This window comes from Propithecus coquereli, unplaced genomic scaffold, assembly GCF_000956105.1.
Source record: "Propithecus coquereli isolate 6110/MARCELLA unplaced genomic scaffold, Pcoq_1.0 Scaffold80, whole genome shotgun sequence".
Classification (NCBI taxonomy): domain Eukaryota; kingdom Metazoa; phylum Chordata; class Mammalia; order Primates; family Indriidae; genus Propithecus; species Propithecus coquereli.
This window is the reverse complement of record NW_012154174.1, coordinates 3,764,109-3,785,485: the sequence shown is the minus strand read 5'-3', so window position 1 is coordinate 3,785,485 and position 21,377 is coordinate 3,764,109. Positions and strand designations below refer to the sequence as shown.

At 54.8% G+C, this 21,377-nt stretch overlaps 1 protein-coding gene across 1 annotated transcript in view; it reads right to left on the bottom strand.

Annotated features, from left to right (window-relative positions):
- Window positions 1–21,377, bottom strand: part of DLG5 (discs, large homolog 5 (Drosophila)) — a 111,443-nt gene that overhangs the window by 18,646 nt on the left and 71,420 nt on the right. Inside the window, exons 7-20 of the mRNA XM_012663313.1 lie at window positions 19,888–20,200; window positions 15,161–15,345; window positions 13,421–13,546; window positions 10,689–10,821; window positions 10,105–10,232; window positions 9,307–9,482; window positions 8,859–8,962; window positions 8,261–8,353; window positions 5,761–6,777; window positions 4,928–5,051; window positions 4,352–4,496; window positions 2,875–2,984; window positions 2,101–2,190; window positions 1,690–1,840 (exon numbers count right to left, since the gene is read on the bottom strand). Of these exons, the coding sequence (XP_012518767.1) occupies window positions 1,690–1,840; window positions 2,101–2,190; window positions 2,875–2,984; window positions 4,352–4,496; window positions 4,928–5,051; window positions 5,761–6,777; window positions 8,261–8,353; window positions 8,859–8,962; window positions 9,307–9,482; window positions 10,105–10,232; window positions 10,689–10,821; window positions 13,421–13,546; window positions 15,161–15,345; window positions 19,888–20,200 (2,895 nt within the window). The remainder of the gene's footprint in view (window positions 1–1,689; window positions 1,841–2,100; window positions 2,191–2,874; window positions 2,985–4,351; window positions 4,497–4,927; window positions 5,052–5,760; window positions 6,778–8,260; window positions 8,354–8,858; window positions 8,963–9,306; window positions 9,483–10,104; window positions 10,233–10,688; window positions 10,822–13,420; window positions 13,547–15,160; window positions 15,346–19,887; window positions 20,201–21,377) is intronic.

Below are 21,377 nucleotides of genomic sequence, written 5' to 3'. Positions count from 1 at the left end.
AACAGAAATCACTCAGATTTCATCTCTCCCGGAGCAGGTCCTGGCTCTCTATACACCCTAGGGAGCTAAGGGAGTGCCCATCACATGTGACAAGGCCCTTCCTTTCCACTGAGGAATGTGCTCTGTCCAGGGGAAGGTCTTGCTCTCTTAGCGAGCAGAGCTGGGGCCGAGTGAGCAGCCTGCCGTGTTCCCGTGTGCAGCACGTGGGTGAGAGCCCCACCAACATTCCCCCGTGAACTGCACCGACTCCCCAGCCGGGCCGGGCCTTAGTGTCTCAGTGTCCTTCTGTTCCCCTCAGGGTCTCCCTCAGGTCAACACTGGCCAGGTTTGTTGTCGTCTAAGTTCAGATCTTCAAGTTCCACATGCGATTTTCTCAACGTAAGGCCCCACCAACAGGGGTCCCTTCTTAGACCCGCAGCTCCGGGCTGGGGGGCCTTGGCTTTTCTTTCTGGATTCAGGTGGATGAGAGTAGTTGAGTTCCTTTTATGTGATTAAATAAAGGCAAGTTCCAGTGTAATCAGATCTCCGGAAGATCTATGATCTAAACAGAATCTTTCAAGTAAGAATATGATCTAGTAAGTTCCATCTAGAGGAACAACAGAGAGGGGTGAGGCGTGTGCAGAGTGTGTTGGGGCTCCACAGAGACGGCGCTTCTGGTTGGACATTAAGCTTAAAGCTGACCTAAAACCCAACAAGAGATTGGCCTGCGTTTTAAAACAAACCAAAAATAGCTAAGCCGTATGTTTAGCCTTTATAGACTTTTTTCCTATGCATATTTTATTTCACAATAAAAAGCTTTGGGGGGCCGGGCGCAGTGGCTCACGCCTGTAATCCCAGCTCTCTGGGAGGCCGAGGCGGGCGGATTGTTTGAGCTCAGGAGTTCGAAACCAGCCTGAGCAAGAGTGAGACCCCGTCTCTACTAAAAAAAAATAGAAAGAAATTAATTGGACAACTAAAAATATATAGAAAAAATTAGCCGGGCCTGGTGGCGCATGCCTGTAGTCCCAGCTACTCGGGAGGCTGAGGCAGAAGGATTGCTCGAACCCAGGAGTTTGAGGTTGCTGTGAGCTAGGATGATGTCACGGCACTCTAGCCCAGGCAACACAGTGAGACTCTGTCTCAAAAAAAAAAAAAAAAAAAGCTTTGGGGGAGCAGTCAAGGGAACCCAGAGATGCAACTGTATTCTGGGGCCAAAAAGCACAGGGTACAAATGAACTCTGGTTCTAATTAGGTCAGGCCAGTCGCTAACCATGTGGCCACGGGCAGACCACTCCAACTTTCTGAATCCAGTTTCCTCATCTGCAAAATGGGGCTCACAGGGTTACTGTGGGGATTTCATCACTTAACGCGTGTGAAGTGCTTCAGCAAGGGTCCAGAAAGGCGTAAGTGGTGCCGTGACAGCACTGCACGGCAGGTGGTTTCCAGGGTCACTTGCTGTGAGCCCAGCCCACCCCCGGCTTAACACCTGCATGTGGCCCTCCTCCTGCATCCAGCGCCCCATGGGATATGCTAGTGGAAGACACCAGTGAATGCCAGGAAACCCAAACTGCAGCAGCCAGACCCTGGCCAAATCAGAACGGAGCTCTCCAACACCTGCTGCTCCTACTAACAAGCTTTCCCTGCCCAGGCCCTGGCCACCTCCGGATGCGCTGTCCACTGGTTTGCCCGTGCCACCGATGTCACACTCACCTGTCCTTTCTCCGCTCCCCGAGGGACGCAGGGTTGATGGCGATCCTGGGCAGTGTGGAGGCTGAGGTCTGGGACTGGCTGCACGAGGACAGGGTGTCGATGTTCAAGGGTGACTGGGGAGGGGTGCTGCATTCAGAATGGGACACCGACCCTGCCGGGAGAGGAGCAGGCAGCGCAGGCATGATTGCACATGTGACTTCTCCTCCAGCGTCAAGACCAAGAACGAGGCACGGTCCAGACGCTCTGCGTCCTCCCAACACCACACAGCCGTGAGCGCCCCGCCTCTGTATCCCCCACACCACCAGGCCTCGGCTGGGCTCAGTGAACGTCCACCGAGCCCCGAGACGCCACCTCGAGGACAACTTGGGACAGCAGGACAAGCGGGGGCGGGGAGAGCGGGGAAGGCCTTACCTCTGTCGGAGCCCACGACAGAGCGGGGGTATCTCGGCGTCGATGGGATTTTAATGCGTTCCGCCTTGAACTGCAAGTTACCTGAAGACCCTATTGTTCCGTAAGGGGACAAAACTTCAGGCCCTGTCATTAAACAGCTCCCCTCACTCCCTCACGGCCATGTCAGCAGTCAGGAAGGCAAACGCAAAGCTGGGCCCTGCCGCTTATCCCCGAGGAGCCTAGATATGTATTAATGACAGTCAAGGATGCAGTTACCCTTGCATTCGAACAAACTGCAGGCCTAGACTGCTCCAGAACTGGAGCACACACGTCTCGCCTCCAGCCCCAAACAGCAGCCCAAGTGCCACGGCGGCTGCCCCGTCTTCTCTCCCCAACACCAGGGGTCCCCCAGGGTCCCCTAACAGACTAACTGTGTGACTCTACTCTGGGTACGTTTTCCACAGGCGAACAGCCACACACGCAGCCCAGAATGACCCAGAAGCTCAGGACAGGAGGCAAGGCTGCCTGCCAGGCAAGGGGTCATCTGGAATGCCCACACGGCTACTGCAGAAAGCGGAAGGCAAAGGCAATGGCTGCGAGGGCAGCACGGAGGAGGCTGGCTCGTGAGGGCAGCAGCCCTTCCCAGGAGGGACTGAACTCAGCCTTGGGAGGGGAGCAGGGAAGAGAGGAGCGCGTGTGGGCAGCCCGCCTGCAGACCTGGGCGTTGGGATGCAGGCGGAGAGGAAGGAAAGGCGGGAGCCCTATTGCAGTAGAAGGTCCAAGTGATGCAGTTACCAAGGCGGGCGCTGGAGGGCAGGGAGTTGGACCCGTGCGTGGCTCTCATCTCAGAGTAGTCGCTGCAGGCCCTGTGGCTCAGGTCCAGGCTCAGACGTCCCTGGTGCTGGCTGTGCAAGAACGAGAGGTGAGGGGCTCAGGGGAAGGCGCAGGGGCGGATGTGGCCACTGGGGAGCAAGACAGGGACAGGCCTAGGCCCCCTGAGCTGGCAGAAGGGAAGCTTAGGAGTCGCTTGTCAGCCAAGGACAGCAGGCTGCCCTCGGCCCCTCCTCGGAGGTGGCATCCACCAAGGGCCTTCAAGCAGTAGAAAGGCCACACGTGGGGTGGCCAGTATCACACCCACTTCAGCCACAGGGTGGGGAGTAGGCTCCCTGGGAGGAAGGGATGCTACAGGGAGAAACAGCAGCTCTACAACCTGGGTGGGCCTGGGGAAGCTGGACCGGCACTGAAGACCTCAGGGAGGGGACCTGTGTGCCTCACGCGGGACAGCATGCCCAGGAAGCCAGAGGGCTAGAGGACAGGGAGCCCAGGGATCGCCCACATCAGGCCCCACAAGTGTTTTTTCTGGCTGTGTAATCAGACATCTCTTCCCTGCTGAAACCCTCCAGCTGTCCCCCGTCCTCAGAATAAAACCTGAACTCCCTCATATGGCTGCATGTCCCACAGGGTTTGTGCCCTATGACCTGGCACCTCCTCCTGACTCAATGCCCCTCTGCCAAGCTCCCACCGCCCTGTTCCCAGGTGTCCAGGTCTCGGCGCCGACGGCCTCATCCCTGGAGGCCCCCCCAGGTCTGGTGTGGCTGGCCTCCTGCAGCTTTCTGGTCCCGGCAGCAACCTCTGCCACGTGTGCCGGGGCCCTCCCCGACCACTTGATCTATCCTGCCACCCTGTTCCATGTCACAGCCGAGCCTGCTACCCTGTTTTACTGCCTTCGGAGGGGCTCGGCAGATCCGACAGTGCCCTGTTCCTGGTCCTCTGTCTGCCTCCCATACTGGAACACAAAGCACCACGGGAGCCAGGGGCTCATCTTTTCAGTTCAGCGCTGCATCCCTTGGAACAAGAACAGTGCAGGGCATGTGGTAGGTGCTCGGTGACAATCTGTCAAATGGATGAGTAAGTGTGGCCCTGAGCCGGCCATTCACTTAGGCAGCCTCAGCTCCCTGGCCTCGAAAACAGAGACAGTCACAGTACTTAGCTCACAAGGTCACTATTGATGGGATGAAATGATATTGATAAGGCTTTGAGCACACTGCTCAAGACGGAAGCGTTCAAATATCAGCCCCTATCACTATCATCCTTCTGTAGATGCCTTTTGGCATTCCACACTGATGAATTAAGAGAGCAATCCTAAAGTTCTTTCCCTGGGGTCCCAGCCCTGTTTTGGCCAGCCCCTTCCCGGCTAAGCAAGGACCCTTCCATCCAGGCACGAGTGGCCCTAAGTCCAGGTGGGCATGGACGGCTGGGAGCCCTCACGTACCTGGGAAGCAAACCCTGAGGGCCGCCATCGCGGGGCACAGGTGGAGAGCTGCAGGGGCCGACCCTGTGGCTGCGCACAGTGTAGATGGGGTTCCGCAGGATGGAGCTCACGGTGGTGCTGGGGGTCAGACTCCGGGGAATGGTGCCTGGAAATGGGCTGGGTGAGAACAGTCAACCCAAAGCACCCAGCCAGCCCTGGACTTGCACAAGCCTTCTCCCTGTATCCCAGGAAGCGGCCACTGTCTTTTGGGAAAAGGACTCAGAAGATTAGGTTTAACGACCAATTTGCAATGTGGTTTGGCCTCTAGCCTGTCTCCATCTGTAGAATAGGAGAACTCTCTTCCACGTTTCCGATTTCCCAGGCTGCTATGGTGCAAAAACACTTGGACAGGCTAAGAAATGTCATGGTTCCAAGACCAACCATCCCAGACAAGGCAGCAATCCCTGGTTCTCTGGACCTCAGGGCTGAAGACACACGACAGCTCTCTGAAACGCCTGCCTCCTCTCTCCCTAAAGACTGAGAGGCCCCACGAGTCCACACTGACCCTCTGCCCCAGGCCCTGGCCCGCTGACTCACCCACAGATGGCCTGCTGGGATACAGCGGGGGATTACTGTGCCGGCTGGAATGCCCTGGCGAGTATGGCGCCCACTCCTGGAGCTCCGGGGAGAGTTCTCCACTGGCTGGGACGCACTTCTGCTCCTGCAGAACCAAAGGCAAGAGGCATCTGTTAGACACAGCGAAACACACGGGTACGTCTGCAAGCCAGTTTCTGTCCCCTAGGAACCAGCTCATCCCACCAGGGCATAGAAGGTGACGGTCGGAACAGAAGTCGTTGCTCATTCACGTTGCTCTACACATCTGGAAAGAAGAGCTTCCTTAACAGACCCTTCAGAAGAAAACCGCGGAGAACGAATCTCTGGTTCTTTCTCATAAAGACATCACGTGATAAGGGTGAGAATGCGTGTGTGCGTCAGGCATGAATGGTAGCACTGCCCTGCGAGCACGGCTGGGAGAGTCTGTCTCCAGTCCCCAGCAACCTCGCTCCTGGAAACAGCACACAAAGCCCATCGGGCTGCCCTGCTGCCAGTTCAGTTCCACATGGGCCATTTCATCTCCCTAAACCCTCCAATTGGGGCAAGTCCCTGTCACTAGGTTTGATAAGTTCAAAAGCTTCTTGGTGAAAAAACAAACCGAATGCTGTGCCCAAGAAAGTGTTTCCCACTTGGTGTCGCATTTGCACCACTGCGCACACCCCTCGTCGCCTGCCTGCCTCTAGCAGGCTGCTTCCCACTGGCATCCCCTGCTACCCCCTACAAAGGAGCCAGGCTAAGCAGGAGCCTGGGGACCCCTCCCATGGCCAAGAGCCCCCTCCGGGCCTCCACTCCCTGCACCCGGGACCGAGCTCTACCTCCAGGAATTGAGCAGGAATCACTACCGGAGCAAGCTTGGGCCGAAAACTGGGAGCAGACTTTGGCCGGCGCCGCTTCTGCCCCAGCTCGTCCACCTTCTGGGAAGTGAGGTCCTCGTCGCAGGACTTCTTCGCTGGCAAGGAGGAGTCCCCGTCCCCTTCAGGGTAGTAGCTGGAAGCGATGCGGACCCTGGCCTTGCGAGGGGGCGATGCGTGCATGGGCTCCCCGGGGTCCGCGTCGGGGGGCAGGGCGCTCGGGGGGCTGGTGGATGGGGAGCTGCCCACCAGAGTGGCCTCCGACTCGGAACTAGTTTCCAGTCTGTGCTGGAACTTAATGGAGTCACTCCTCCTGGGAGGTTTTGGGGGTGTCAGAGGCCCCACCCTCTTGGAGGGCTGGGGGGAGTGAGCAGGCCCAGGGCCTGAGAGCAGGTAGTCTATTTTAGGGGGTGTCTGGGGGCGTTTGAAAGTGTTAGGGTCAAAGATGGACTTTCTTTGCTTTGGCTTCTTATAAACAGAGAGCTTCTCAGGCCCTGCCGTGGAGCCAAGCACGGCCTTGGGCCAGGTCCCGCCGCTGTTGGAGCCCTCGGGGTCGGCCTTATCCAGAGGGGCCTCCCCCACCCCACAGGAGCCCACCTCTGTCTCGAAGGGCAGCAGTGGCCGCCGGCCACGCACATCCACCAGCCCACAGCCACGCTCCCCAGAGGCGTCTGAGCGGAAGGAGCTCAGGCTACGCTCGGAGGTGCTGGGACAGGCCTGTGGGGAGACCTGAAAGGGCCCCCCAGGAAACGGCTTGTGCAGGAAGGAGCTGCTGCCTCCTGGGGGGCCTGGCTCCCTCCGGTCCTCCAGCCCATCCTCGTAGAAGACGTCCGTCTGCGTGGAGCTACTGTGCTGCGTCAAGTTCCGCTTACTGTGAGCCTGGACCTCTGGGCCCTGGGCGCGGAAACTCAACATCTTATCAGAGTCCTTGATGTTCTCAAAGATGTTCTGGCCACTCCACGAGGAGCTCTGAGGGAACACCTAGGCAGAGGTGGCAGAGACGTGAGAAAGAGAGGTGAGAGGGCAGGACTCCGAACCCCACAGAAAACCGTGCCCACAGGGAGAGAGATGGTCAGGAACGGGCCACACGCCCCTCAAAAGAGAGACAGAGGATGGACACACACACACACCCGGCCCCGACAGAGCAGTTTTCTCATGGCCCTGGCCACTCTGAACTCACAAGAGAGCCGTAAAGTCCTCTCAACTCTGAGCACTTTCTAAACTCACCTGCACATTTTTTAAAAATTATTAAACATAAAAATAAAAATTTATTATCAAAAATCTATCTCTTGGCTGGTCCAATGGTAGTGGGTTATCAGAACTTATTAACATTAGTGTCACTGAAGTTGGTATACAACCCCCCACTGCTAAACCTGACTGGCTTTAAAAATCTCTCTCTCTCTCATGGGACACCCAGATGGTGGAATATTAACCAGCACTGAAAAGAAAGGAAAAGACACGGAGTAATCTTAAATGCATATTACTAAATGAAGAAGACATCTGAAAAAGCCGCATACTGCATGATTCCAACTCTACAATATACTGGAAAAGGCAAAACCATGGAGACAGGAAAAGGATCAGAGGTTGTGGGGGTGGGGTAGGGAGGGAGGAACGGGCAGCGCACAGGGAATTTTCAGGGCAGTGAAACGATTCTGTATGGCGCTGTGAGGGCGGGTACGAGTCATCACACGGTTGTCAACACGCACAGAATATAAAGCACCAAGAATGAACCCGAACATAAACCACGCATCGCAGGCAATACTGACGCCTCGACGTTGGCTCGTTAATGGTAACAAATGTACCACACTAACGCAAGATGTCAATTATAGGGAAACTCGCGGCAATGGGCAATGGGTGGGGGTGGCTGAGGGTATACTGAGAACTCCTCCACTCAGCCCAATTTTCCATAATCTAAAACTGCTCTTCTAAAGGTCTATTAATTTAAAAAACGGCCAATTCAGAAAACATCTCTTAATGAAATGGATGGGATGAAATGAAAGTTTTCCAGCTTTCTATTATTAGAAATCTCTTCAACTATGTATAGAAAAGTTGACAGAAAAGTGCCCATAAGCCCACCATGTGGACTCAACAATATTTACCAAATCGTCTCCATTGTCTATACCTATAACATGTCAACCCCTAACAACTTCAGCATATAATGCCCCCAAATAAGGACATTCTCCTACATAATAACCCAGTGCCATCATCACCCTAAGAAAATTAACGATTCCCTAGGATCATCCCAGCATCTGGTCCAGATTCATACACACTCAGCTCTTGATACGGCCTTTACAGCTGGTTCTGCTTTCAACCCGGACCCAGTCGGAGTCCACGCGCGCAGTGCACTTTGCACATCACCGCCCTCGTTCCGAGGATGCCAGAGGCGCTGAGGAGGAGCCCGGCTCTGTGGAGCTGAGGCTCTGCCCACCTTCCCATAGGGCGGCAGGGCCGGGAGGGGCCTTACCTTCAGGAGGGAGAGGGTCAGGGCGCCCTGGCAGCTGCGCAGCAGAGATTCACATTCGTTCAGAGACTTGTTGTCCAGTGCAATGCCGTTGATCTAGAGCCAGACAGACGGCTCGTCAGGCCCACGGGTGCAGCGACCTTAGGCCAGCCAGGAGGCTGGTCCGTGTTGGACAGTGGGCCAAACACTGCCATCAAGTGTAAGAGGCCAAAGCCAGCAGCTGGCGAAGGACCGAAATTCCCTCCCCAAGGAGTCCAGGTAAGGGGCTTCTGAGGCAAATGAAACACAAACCCTTAACATCACTCTAGCCCTTAATATACATTTGTGTGTAGAGAAATATATCTAAAATGTTAGTAAAGGTTATCTACAGGTGGTAGCAATACAAGCGACTCTCATTTCCTTCCTAGACTTCTTCGGTATTTCCGTATTTTTTACAGTAAACGCACCATCAGATAAAAAATCATTTTGAAAGGTCAGCATGGTGCAATGCTCAAGAACACAAGGTGAACGTGAGAACTCTGCTCGTTGCTTCTTGCTCAGACTTCCCGAATGCAATCTGTCACGTGCAGCAGACGGCCCCGGCTCTGGCCTTGAGACTCACCGCCACGATCCTGTCTCCCACGGCGAGAGACCCTTCTTTGGCGGCAGGGCTTCCAGGCACCACGGCGGCGGCGTACACTCCGTTCTCCAGACTGATGCCGCTGTCTGCAAGCCACAGGAGGTCCCTGGGTAAGCTCAGGCCTCACCGCCTGGCCCTCCGGTGACCCCGCCTCATCTTTGTTAACTAAACTTATAAAAGGGAGTGTCGGCAGGCTGCACCCCGGCCAGGTCACACTAACCAGGGGCTCAGTTACATCTGGTCTGGTGAATTAAATGCTCAGAGATGAGCAAGACTCAGCACCCAGATGACCTCCAGCCAGGAAGGCACAGGGGCTGTATGTAAATGGTATCGGCACCTCATCCCTGGTAATGAGGTGCGCCCACAGCCCCTCTCCACGAGCGAGAACGCGCCCCCTGAGGCACTCAGCCCACTCCTGCCGGCCCACTACCTTTCTGTCCACTGAGGTTGATGTGCAGCGGCGTCACCACCTTCCCGCCCAGGGACTTCCTCCGCCGCACGACCATGTTGATGGCCCCCTCTCCGTTGAGCAGAGCCTTGATGGCCTGCTTCTTGTCCTTGTTGATGAGGTCCACGTCATTGATTCTCAGCAGCCAGTCGTTGACCCTGAGGAGGGACACAGCCAGGTCGGCCCCTTTCAGGTCTTGGGACCAGTGGGTAGCCGCCCGCCACTCCCATTCAGGGGCTAACTGCCAAAAAGCAGGGGCCCCACATACACGTTCAGAAAGATTTCCTCTTCCAGGAGTGCGTAGTGGTTAAACTTGCAGATTTTGAAGTTAGACAGCCTGGGTCCAAATCCTGACTCTACCACCTACTAGCTATGTGACCTAGCCCCTCTGGCCTCAGTGTCCTCATCTGTAAAATTGGGGCAATAATCACACCTACCTCACAGGATTGTACAGGTCAAGTAATAATTGATATCAAGTGCTCAAACCAGTACTCAGCAAATAACCAGCAGTGTATAGGTGTTAGCTATTTTACCATCATCGCTATTTCATGGAATGAGCATGCAATGCACGTCCTAGGCCCTCATACACACCACCTGAGCCCTTTCCTACCCAGAGAAACAGAAGACAGAGCCTGGTGACTGGAGAAAAATCAGATCCAGGGGCAAGGAGAGGGAGAGTCTCTGTTTAAAGCACTATTAGCACTTAGCTGCAGGCCTTGCAGGGACTTGCTGGGGCGAAGGGCCCCACCTTCCCTCCAGAGCCTGGGCCTCGACTCTTACCTTAAGCGGCCATCAGCAATGCTTCCTTTGTCCACTTTGGTGACAAATATGCCACAGTCCCCGGGGAAACAAGGCTCATTCACACCTTCCGCCATATCAAACCCCAGCGCCTTCAAGTCAATCTCCTCCTGTCAAAACAGCAGCAGCGCACGTCACAAACAGCGACGAGAAACATTTGGCTCTCAAGCCCACAAGCATCACTTTGATGTGGGGGACTGTCCCTTCACCTCATCTGGTGGCACACTCAGTCCCAGGATGAAAGCCTACAAGAAGCTGAATCCGCGCCTCTAGCCACTGCAGACAGACATCCCTGCCAGCATCTCCCCCCGGCGCTCTGCTCTTCCCTCCGTCCTCCCTGCACCGTGCCAGCGCCCACTGTATGACACGGGACACCAGCTTGCTGCAAGCCAGCCTGGACAGCCACAGGGAGAGGATGCGTTCGTGCATCCCCTGGGAGGAAAAGCTGAACCTCCAAACTTGCAGCCATGAGACTGGGGGGGACTGCAAGAGGGCCATCCTCCCCTCCCCGTCCAAAGTCTTCACGTCAAGGAGAGCAGGGGAGAAGAGCCATCAAGACAGCTCACCGTCTCCCTTTCGAACTCTACAACTTCCGTTTCCCACTCCATGGAATCCGTGTCGATGGCCGAGTCGTGGGAGCTGTGGGCCATCAGCTGCCGGAACCGGGCCTCCTTTTCCAGCTGGGATTCCATCTGCTCCCTGTGGACAGAGAGCGCCATGGCGATGGCCCCTTGGGAATGACACAACCCACCAAGGAACAGCTCCAAACCCAGGCGGGCCATTCGGGAAAGCTAAACGGGGCTCCTTTCCCCCTCGTGCTGCATTCTAGCCTCCCAGTAAACCTGGGGGTTCAGGTCAAGGCTTCTCAGATACCAGCCGGTTTTCACAGCAGTTTTTTATAAAGAGATAGAAATTCTCCCAAAGTTTATCTAGACTCGAGTCAGATAAAAATTCCAACAAGATTTTTTTTGTAGCTACAGGTAAGACTATTAAAAAATTCACACAAAAAGAAATCAGGATACCTAAAATCATTTTGCAAATAAAAAATAAAGTAGGGGGGCGGAATCGCTCCACCCGATTTAAGACTTACTGGACAGCTACAGTAATCAAGACTGTGTGGTAGGATCAGGGAGAGACAGCCACACACGAATACAACAGGTGCAAAGGTTGCAACAGAGGAAGGACAGTCTTTAACTAATGATGCTGGAACAACTGGACATTCACGGCCAAAAAATCAATCCCAACCTCAACCCCTTACCTGGTATGACAATTCATTCCAACTATATATCACAGATTTAAGTGTAAAACATAAAGCTATAAAACTTTCAGAAGGAAAATACTTTTAAAAGCTTTGAGCTCTAGGACGAGGTGAAGAGTTCTTAGACAGAACATGATCCATTAAAAGCTTTTCAAAATTTGATAAAATGGACTTCATCAAAATTAAGAACTTTAGGTCTAAGACCCAGTAAAGAGGATGTTAAAAAAAAAAAAAAAAGACTCAGAAATCTCGTCATATCCCCCAGGGACCTGCACGTAACCCCAGTCCTAAAATCCGGGCCCAGGCTGCCTTTCCGGTTCAGGAAGGCAGCCCGCTGGGCCCCTGGCATGCTCCTGGCGCACTCCTGACCTGCTCAAGCAGACAAGCTCCCAGGGCCAAACCTTTGCTGGGCTGTGCTGTCACTGGCCAGCTCTAGAACGCGACTCAACCTCTGGAGCAGAGCTGAAAGCCTCCTTCCTGGGACCCTGACCCCAGCCCCTCCCCAGGCCTGTGCAGCCCGAAGCTCTGCATTCCACCCTCACAGCATGTGTCTCATTGTCATCGCTGGGGCATGCCGGTGGCTTCTACAGACTGGGGGCTCCCTGGGTGGCAGCACGGACTCCCCCGCCAGCATCCTGCCAGTTAGAGACCTTAGCAGAGAGGAGGTGCAAATGCAAACATGCTGAATGGACAAACCAATGGAATGCCGTGGTTTCAGGCAACTCCAGCTCAATCAAGATGCAAAACTTCCCAGGCTCAAGCCCTGGAGGGCCCAGGCTTTCCCTTAAAAGGAAATCCTTTGACTCCATCACTTGCTAGACCCACTGTGGGTCCCTGGGGAGAGTCTGTCACTCTGCCTCTTAACCCCTGAAGTATTCCTTTGAGCATGCACGCTCCAGAGGGTCTGAGTTTTTATTTATCAAGTGAAGCTGTTTGTCTTGTTAGGAGTTTTATTGAACAGGGAGGAAGGGAAGCTGTCACTCCCTGCTGGATGGCATCTCTCAAGTGTGCAAAGCTTGCACACCTGCACTCACACACATAAGCCTCTCGCTGCTCCTAACCACACCGTCAGCTTAGGAGAAGTCACACAGTGGATGGAGAGCCACTGCTTCCCAACGAGAGTCTGGTTCTAGACTACAGTGATGATCATTGGGCTCTGCCAATTTCTGTTTTTTTGTTGTTGTTTTTTTTCAGCATATTCTGGGGGTACAGATGTTTAGGTTACGTATTTTGCCCTTGCTCCCTCCCCAAGTCCGAGCTTCAAGCGTGTCCATCCCCCGGATGGTGCGCATCGCACTCTTTGTGTATGCATATACCCATCCCCTCCTCCCCTCTCCCCCCAATTTTTGTTTTTAAACCCTGATCTTTATATTTTCAACCCTCTGCTAAGGGCCATCAAATGTTTAAATGACACCCTGGGAGGGTGTTATAACTGAGGAAGGTTGCCTGACAACCCAGTCTTCCAAACGGACATCCAAATAGCACAGGTAGAACGGACTGCTGGGCAGTAGCTACAACTGCCTTCAAAACATTGACTTATTACCTGTTGTCATTTTATTTGTTTCCGTATTTATCTCTTTGATGGATCTACCCTTGGTCTGTCCCTCTCCCTGTGCACTGTGAGCCCCAGGAGGGCAGGGACTTGGTCTGCTTATTCAGTACCGTGTTTCTAGTGCCTCTCACAGAGGCTGGCCCATACAGAACAGGTACTCGATAAATCTTCTGTGAGTGAGTGAATGAATGAGTGAGGAGGGGAATGAATGAATGAATAGATAATACATGCATGCCTGTCCCCAGATGGACTGCCTGGGAGCAGGGACCTAATGCCTTGGCACCTGGTGCCTGTCCTATCTCCATGGGCTCACCAAAGCCCATGGTCTAAGAATTCCTAATTAATTCAACATGGAGACTGCATTCAGACCCATTCTACAGTCTGACAGACTAAGGCAGCGTGAAAGGACAGGCAGGCAGGTCTGCACACAGGAACAAGGCCCTGCCCGGTGCACTCGGGGCCCCCGGCGCGCACCCGCCCAAGCCTACTTGAGCTCCTTGAGCTCGCGGCTGACGTCGTTCTTCTGCTTGCGAGTGTCATCCAGGCTGCGCAGGGCCTCGGCCAGCTCGCTCACCGCCCGGTCCCGCTCCCGCCTCAGGTTGTCACACAGTGTCCTGGTGGTGGGGCAGAGAGCAAGGTCACCTCAAGGGGCTGGGGGATGGGGGCCCCTGGTCTGCACAGACAGCCTGGCAGCCCCCACCTCATCCCCAGATGCACAGAAGGAGCGCTTGGGTGTTTGGGGGTGAGACCATCCAGGCCAGCCCCATCACACGACAGAGGGAACACTGAGGACCCAGGAGGGGGACAGACATCTCCATAGTCACTGGGCAACAAGCATCAGGTTCCCAAGGTGCAGCTTCACCCTCGCTGTGCCTGGGTTAAGGACCACCCTCTGCACACACTCACTATTCTAACACTGGAGCGGGGTGGGGGGTCTCCTCTGCATGAAGCCCCAGCACCCACCACATGTCTCATAACTACCCACAGGCAGGGCTTTCCAGAGCCATCCCCCCACCTTGCAACTAGGCTGGGAGCCCCACCCGGACAGCAGCCAGTCCTCACACATCTCCGTAGCCCTGAGCTCCATGCAGTACAAAGTACAAGCTTGGTGAGACTCTACAAAAGAGGACCTCGGAGGAGGTGGGGACAGTTGACCTGGCAGCAGAGGGGCCTGTGCTCTGTGCCACCTCCAGAATTGGATATACCCAGAGGGCTGGTCCCTACCACTCCACAGCCCCAAACACCCCTCCCACAACCAGAGCCCGGCTCAGGACTGCCCCTGGGGACACCTGTGGAACAGGTCGGAGCAGGAGCAGACAGAGCACCTACTGGAACCTTCCCTCCCCTGCACCAGGCACCAGGCTGCTCTCCATTGACAGGGCCTCACCGCCCGCGTTTGGCTGTTCCCATCTCCTGACCAGCCCCCAGGGACGTTGGGCTCTCCCCTGAAGAGCCACAGGGTTTGTTTCGGAAACCCCTCAATGACCAAGTTGTTATCCTAACAACCTCCACCACAGCCTCTCCCAGTTCCACCCCAGCCAAGGATCCAGTCCACACTGCCTGGCTTCCCCTTCGAGGCCCTCACCCCTGCCCCCCGTGACTCACCACGTCCCCACACTGAGTAAACCATGTGGGTCCCCTCGATGTACAACACCCTCTCCCTTCTACACCTGCAAACATCCCACTCATGCCTCCAGGCTCCCTGGGGAGACTGCCCTACACCCCAGACGCCCTGTGCGCCCGGCTCAGCCCTGGTGGAGAACCTGGAATTCACGCTCACGCACCTTCTGCCCACTGTCCTGCCCGCCCAAGCTGCCCGGGCCCTCACAGGCATCGCACGCATCGGGGAGCCTCTCCCAAGGTCTGCCTGCTCAGGGATCTAAGACTCCAGCACACAGTAGGCACCCAGTGAATACTGCTGGAAGAGTGATGTGCTGGTCTCATCAGAAGCCCTCACAGACAAAAGGCTGGCCTTGCGCCATTTCACAGGGTCTCTTCTGGACACGCGCACACTTGGGACACCCAGGGTCAACTTAAATGGGAATGAGACCATATGGGAAAGTCTAAACTAGGGGGCGAGGCTGGGGCAGCATCTAGGGGTGAGAAGGGAGAAACCTGGGTCACTCCCACCTTACTTGGACTCACAGGAAACGATTCTGACCCTCTCCGCAGACCTTAGCGCATCCTGGGGAGATGCGAGCCCGCACCAGCCCTGGGGCACGCCGTACCGGATGCTGTCACGCTCCGCCACGATTTTGTCTCGCTCTTGGAAGGCCCAGTCTCGCCGGCACTTGGCCACATCTGCCTCCTGGAGGGCTTCCTTCAGCTCCTGGCACAGAGCCTTACACTGCTTTCGAAGGATTTCGACCTCCTTGTTGGCTCTCCCGGCGTCCATTGTCACCGTGTCTTTGATCTGGCGGGGGTGAGGGACGGGAGAGGGGGTGGTCACCGAGCCTCTGGACCTGCAGCACCTCCCACCAGTGCAGGGTCTTGCGGGAGCTCGAGGGAGCTGGGTGGAGGGAAACGGCATCCCAGCACCCCTCTGCACCCACGCCCCGGTGACCAGACACCGCACAGCCACGGTCGTGATGAGGCCTCCGTCTGTGTCTGCAATACCGGCTTTGTCAATCTGGCATACCAGGTTGTTTTTAAAGATGAAACTATACCAGCACTTTTGCAGGTAAAGTGCTGTGTATCCCAGTTCATAAAATGCTGAAATCTGAAGCATCTGCATCTTGACACCTCCCTCGAGAGTTAGATGCACCACTAAAATTTCGAGTCAAACTCTTAGAGGCACTCGTGTGAAAAGCCCCCTCTACGCCTCTGCAGTCCTTAGAAAACAGAGAGACACGACGCATGACAAAGCGAGCGCCTACTGCAAGGACAGCTCCCACTCGAACTCGAAGGCTTTCCGAACCAGCAAAGCAGAAGCATGCCGGCAGAGGCTGGCAGAGCGCCGATACTGGTGTCCCCACGCAGGACTCTCCACCCCCGAGCAGTGAGACACAGGAAGACACGCAGAGGAAGGGCACTCCGCTCACGCTGCAGCTCCCTCTCCGGGGGGCAGGAGGCTGCGGGGGGCAGGAGGTGGCAGCCTCTGCAAAAACACGCTCCGCAAGATCTCAGGGGCATCAACCAAGACACAGGAAAACACCTAGAGTCAGCTTACAACTACCCTGTCTCTCCAGCCTCGAGTCAGAAGGCGCTGGGAAAAAAATGTGCACAAGAACTCGAGAGTGACGCGGTGGCGAGCTCTGCTCAGACTTCACGTTTCCCAAGATCAATTCAAATCATTTCAGTTTCCATTTTTTTTTCCTGCTTTTATGTGGTACGGGGTGTCTGTTTAGTTTGTTGTTTTCAAAACATTTTTTTCTTAAATTTTAACTTAAAAAATAAAATAATATTTGCATTAATTCTGTCAAGAATTTGTTCTAATAAATACATATCAATTAAAAAGAAAAAATCACATTTAAAAAATTCACATTTTGCTCAAAACTTTAATATATTTGCATACAGTTTTATATTTGAAATGTGTTAATACTTGCTTTCCCTGAAAGGTTTTTCCGTTTTGCTCTGGATAACGATCTCAGGCTGGGGGCCACAGTGGAGCCCTGTAGAGCACGGCCCCACCCTCCCCCACGTCGCCTCCCTCTGGGCCCCGTGTCATTGCTGGGCTCCAGAATGAATTCACCCCCAAAACACTGTTTCCTTATGAGAAACACAAGAAGTACCACACTTGGTTTTAGTAAGCGGGAGAGAGGAATGAGGTATTTTGAAAGGGATGGTGGAATCTGCGAGCCGGGAAGACCCAAGTGATCCTCCTCTCCCACCCTAATTACACCGAGGAACCGCAGGATGGATCTAGGAACGACCTGCCCAAGGCCCCACCCGTGCGTGGACTCGCGATCCAGTGATTCTTTCTCTACGCTGCGCTGCCCTCAGCACCAGATCCGTGTCTGCAGACACACCATCCAAGGCCTCTCTCTGCCTGCCCTGGGCAGCCTTAGGGAGAGATGGGCTGGTTTTCACAAGACACTCACCTGGCCCAGGCATGAAGCCAGTGACAAAGGCCTGTAAGCCACACCCGCCGGGGGGCCAGGGCATACTCCAGGGTCCCACCAGGCGTGGTGGCTGCGCTCCGAGCAGACGGCTCTCAGGTGGTGGCACCTGTCACTTCTGTCGCAGCAGCCCACTGCCTCTGAGTTCTGGAAGCGCCATCCTGCTGCCTTGCCTTGTCCTCTACTACAAATAGTCCTTCCTGTCCTCGGACTGCTTGGTCTCTGCCCAGCACAGCTGAGCTCAGCCCCTCAAGCTGGACTTGTGGCCAACCACACTCAGGGGCAGCAGGAAGGCGGGGATGTGAGAAGCTGCTGCAGGCCAGAGTCATGGTGCGGGGCCTTCTCTGGGACACGGCTCAGTTGGCGGGACCTGGGAAAGAGCTGGCACCTGGCAGAACCCCTGTGACAGGGCAGCAGCCCACAGCTTCCCAGGGGTACCCACCTGGGCCCCAGGCCGTTCTTCCACCCTCCTGCAATCAATGAGCCTTCACTGGACAGCCCGGCTGGTGGCCACAGGCAAGAAGGGGCCTTGTGAGGGAAGCCCCTGAGGACCTGCCCACTCTGGGAGCTGGGCAGGAGGAGAGCAGAGCCCACCTGGCGTCCCAAGTGAGGCAAAGACCCTGACAGGCCCCCCCGGGCCTCCATCTGCTGCCGTTTGCCTCAAAGCACTCATAAGTTCACGGAAAAGGGAGGTGCAGACGGAGGGCAGGAGAGTGGAAGCACAATTTCAGAAACAGAGTGAAGACCACTCTGCAAGCAGGGAGCCAGACTGGCTGGAAGGCCGAGCCCAGCTGAACCTGAAAGGCAGCAGCTGCAGTGCGTGGGGTCAGTCCCCAGGGTGCCTCGAGCCGGATGGCCGGGCCACAGACCTGGCCTCCTCCTGCGGTGGGGAGAGGTCTCATGCATGACGCCAGACCAGCGTGAGAAGGGGCTGAGGATTTCGGCTCTGGCCGCTGCCGGGGCAAGGGTTCTCCTCTCCTGCCTGCTGACTCGGAACAGAGCCTGGAAAAGATTCCTGCCTCAGCTGACAAGCAGACTTGACGTCCGGCCAATAACCCCCTGCAGAACTGGGCTCCAGGCTGAAGGGCACGCCCAAGTGCGCGGAGGTCGACCAGCTGCCGCTCAGACGTCAGGCCTCAGCATCTCGTCGCTGGATGCCAGCACTGTGTGGAATTCAGGGTTCCCAGACTTCTCTGTGCCTTCCACATTTCTACGAAGAGTCTACAAAGTTAACTAAACTTCAAAAATCCCTAAAATCCATCCATGTGGGCTCGCTGTCCTATCCCAGGCTCACCTTTCATGTGTGCGACATTCTGTGACCTTTTGGTGTCGTTACTCCCTGTCACTTTCAAAGTTCTCTTTCTTCATCACTGCGTTTTCCTTATTTGAGCAGACACTTTCCCCCAACAATTACACGCTCGGATACCAGGATGTGAAAATAAGCTGATGGTTTTCCTGGGACAATTACCAAGCTCCAGTGCATTATCTTTACTTATTAAAAATTTCTTCACATAATGGTCTTTTCAAAAATTTCATCAGAGTAAATACTTCTCTTCATACTGGCTTTCGCCTCAATGGTCTGGAGAAGTCTTGGTCCTCTCTCTACGAAATGGCCATTATATGGCCCATTTTTACCTACAAAAACAGTTTCATGGTGTTTGCCCTAACCCTAACAGGGCAGTACGATTCAGGTGGACGTGATAATAATCTTAATAGTAAAGACAAGACTCAAGCCATTCCTGCTTTGTGTGAGCACCAGGCTCACTGCACTCTCCACGTGAGGCCACTAGATGGTCACAAGACCCCTGTGGGGCAGCTGCTGCTATCTCCACTTTGCAGACAAAGACACTGAGGCCCAGAGAGGCGAGAGGTCATGAGAGTAAGGGGGCTCAGTCTCCCAGCACAGGCCCGTGGCCCTTGCATGAGGAGGCGTCACCGCTGGTTGAAAGCCAGCCTGGCCACCCCTAAGGAGTCAGCCCTGCCTTGTGCCCAGCACCGAGGGACCTAGTTGCAATAAGCCAATGTACACCATCCCTGCCAATCTGCCTGACCTTTGGCACCTGGCTTCTCGCCTCTCACAGACCACTTTTGAAACTTGCATTCTAATTGACCTGTGCAGAAAAGCAACAGAATAGAGAGGTACGGACAGAGAACTGTTTTCATGGGAAAAAATCTGCTGTGATTACGTCTAGAGGCTCTAATCAGAGCCACAACACTGACCGAGAGGATGGGAAGCGAACCTCTATGGGCCTGTCTGAGCCCAGGGGGCACACCTGGACTTGGGGTGAGGAGCATCATGACAAGGTAGAAGTGGCCTGGTGAGAAGATGCAGAGAACCCACACTGAGAACCCAGGCATCGAGCTAAGTGGCCCAGTTCTGATGCTACTGAACACCCCAGACCCCCAACGCTGGAGGCACAACTCCCAGGGAGCCAGGCTTTAGGAGAAGGACATCTTCCCAGCAGGAGCCCGGAACACCCTTTACAGAGCAGACTTGGTCAGAGGCACACAGCCGGTAGAAAAGAGCCCCTAAAGGGTGCTCTTCCAGACCCACTAACACAGCCATGGTTTGGGGAATTTGGCCTTGGGATCTTGCTTCATAATGAGCAAGTCCTTGAGCTGCCACTGACTTTCTGCACGAGACAGATCTGCAATGACTCCTGGTCTGTACGCTCCAGATGTCCAGGACGGTGGCAGCACCTCCCTCCTCCCTTGTCCCCTGTGGCACAGACTAGAGCTGAGCCCCGGGTGTGGCGAGCTCAGGGTTCCCAGGGTGGTGTCCGATAACCCAGCCAGCACTTGGGCCTCAAACGAGAAGCCCTTTGCTGCACCTCGGAAGTTTCTAATCCAGACGCCATGCACTCTGCAGCCCCTACGCCCGGCCACCGCCCGCCTACCTGCCGCAGCGCCTCCATCTCCTCACTGGCCGCCTTCTTCTCAGACGTGCTGCTCTTGAGCTTGGACTCAGCCAGCTCCACCTCGGTCTGCAGCTTGTCCAGCTCGGAGATGACCTGGTCGCGCTCGCTCATGATGAGCTTGTACTCGCTGTACACGGCATCCCGCTCCTCCCGGTACTTCTCTGACTCCTTCGCTGTCTTCACCTGCGTGGTCCTCAGCTCTGTCAGCTCCGACTGCAGCAGCTCCATCTCCCACTGCAGGTCCTTGTTCTGGGCCGTGGCCTTGTTCAGCTCGTGGTGGATCGCCTCGAACCTAAGGAGAAAGGCAGCGGGGCGTGGGAGGGGCGGGGGACCTGGCCGGTCAGCTGTCGGCTGGTCCGCCGCCTCCCGCCAGCTCCGCTGTGCTGGACAGTCAAGCATGACGTTTCGAGTGAGGTCATTCTCTGCACCCCCAAGAGAGAAAGGTCACGGAGTACCAGTGCTCCCAGACCTGGAATTTGTCTCAGCCTTTTACGAATGCCACAAGTTGAGGACTTCATGCCCTCTGCTCCACTAGAAATAACAGCGTATTTTTCCCACAGTCAAGCCATGTTATTTTTTTAAAATAATAAAGACCAAACAATGCCAGGATCGCAGCATATGAGAGATTAAAAAGTAGCCTTAATGATCATTTAGTCCGATTGCCTCCTTTTACAGATAGATAGTACGGCCTTGCGACATGGGCAACGGGCCCAAGGTCGTAACGGTAACTCGAGAGCACAGCTCAGCCCTTCCAGGCCAGGAGGCACCTTCGCACAGGCAATCTGCAAACCAAAGCCTGCCGCTCTTGAGCAGTATTTCTCAAAGTGTGTTCCTCAGAACACCTACCCTGCAGATAGGATGTAAGAGAGGCACAGACGTTGACTCCACAATGTTCACCCTGAACAGCTTGGCAACGGTGATGCTATTTACTGAGATAGAAAATTTTGGAAAGAAGTTTGGAATTGAAAACAGACTATGGCATGGCATTTGTCTGGGGACATGTTAAATTTGAGAGATTTACTAGACAGATATCTCAAAATAGATGTCAAGTAAGCAGTCTGGAGTTCAGGGGAGATGTTGGAGCTAGATCTATATATTTGAGACTGTACAGAATATTTAAAGCCATAAGATTGGATAAGATCTCCAGTGTGTGTGGCCAGGTGTGGTGGCTCACACCTGTATTCTTAGCACTTTGGGAGGCCAAGGCAGGAAGATCGCTTGAGGCCAGAAGTTCAAGACCAGCCTAAGTAACATAGTGAGACCCCATCTCTACAAAAGAAAGTAGAAAAATTAGCTGGGCATGGTGGCATGTGCCTGCAGTTCCAGCTACTCAGGAGGCTGAGGCAGGAGGATCACTTGAGCCCAGGAGTTTGAAGTTCCAGTGAGCTATGATGATGCCACTGCATTCTAGCCTGGGCAACACAGCAAGACCCTGTCTAAAAACAAAAAACCAAAAACACCAAAAAAAA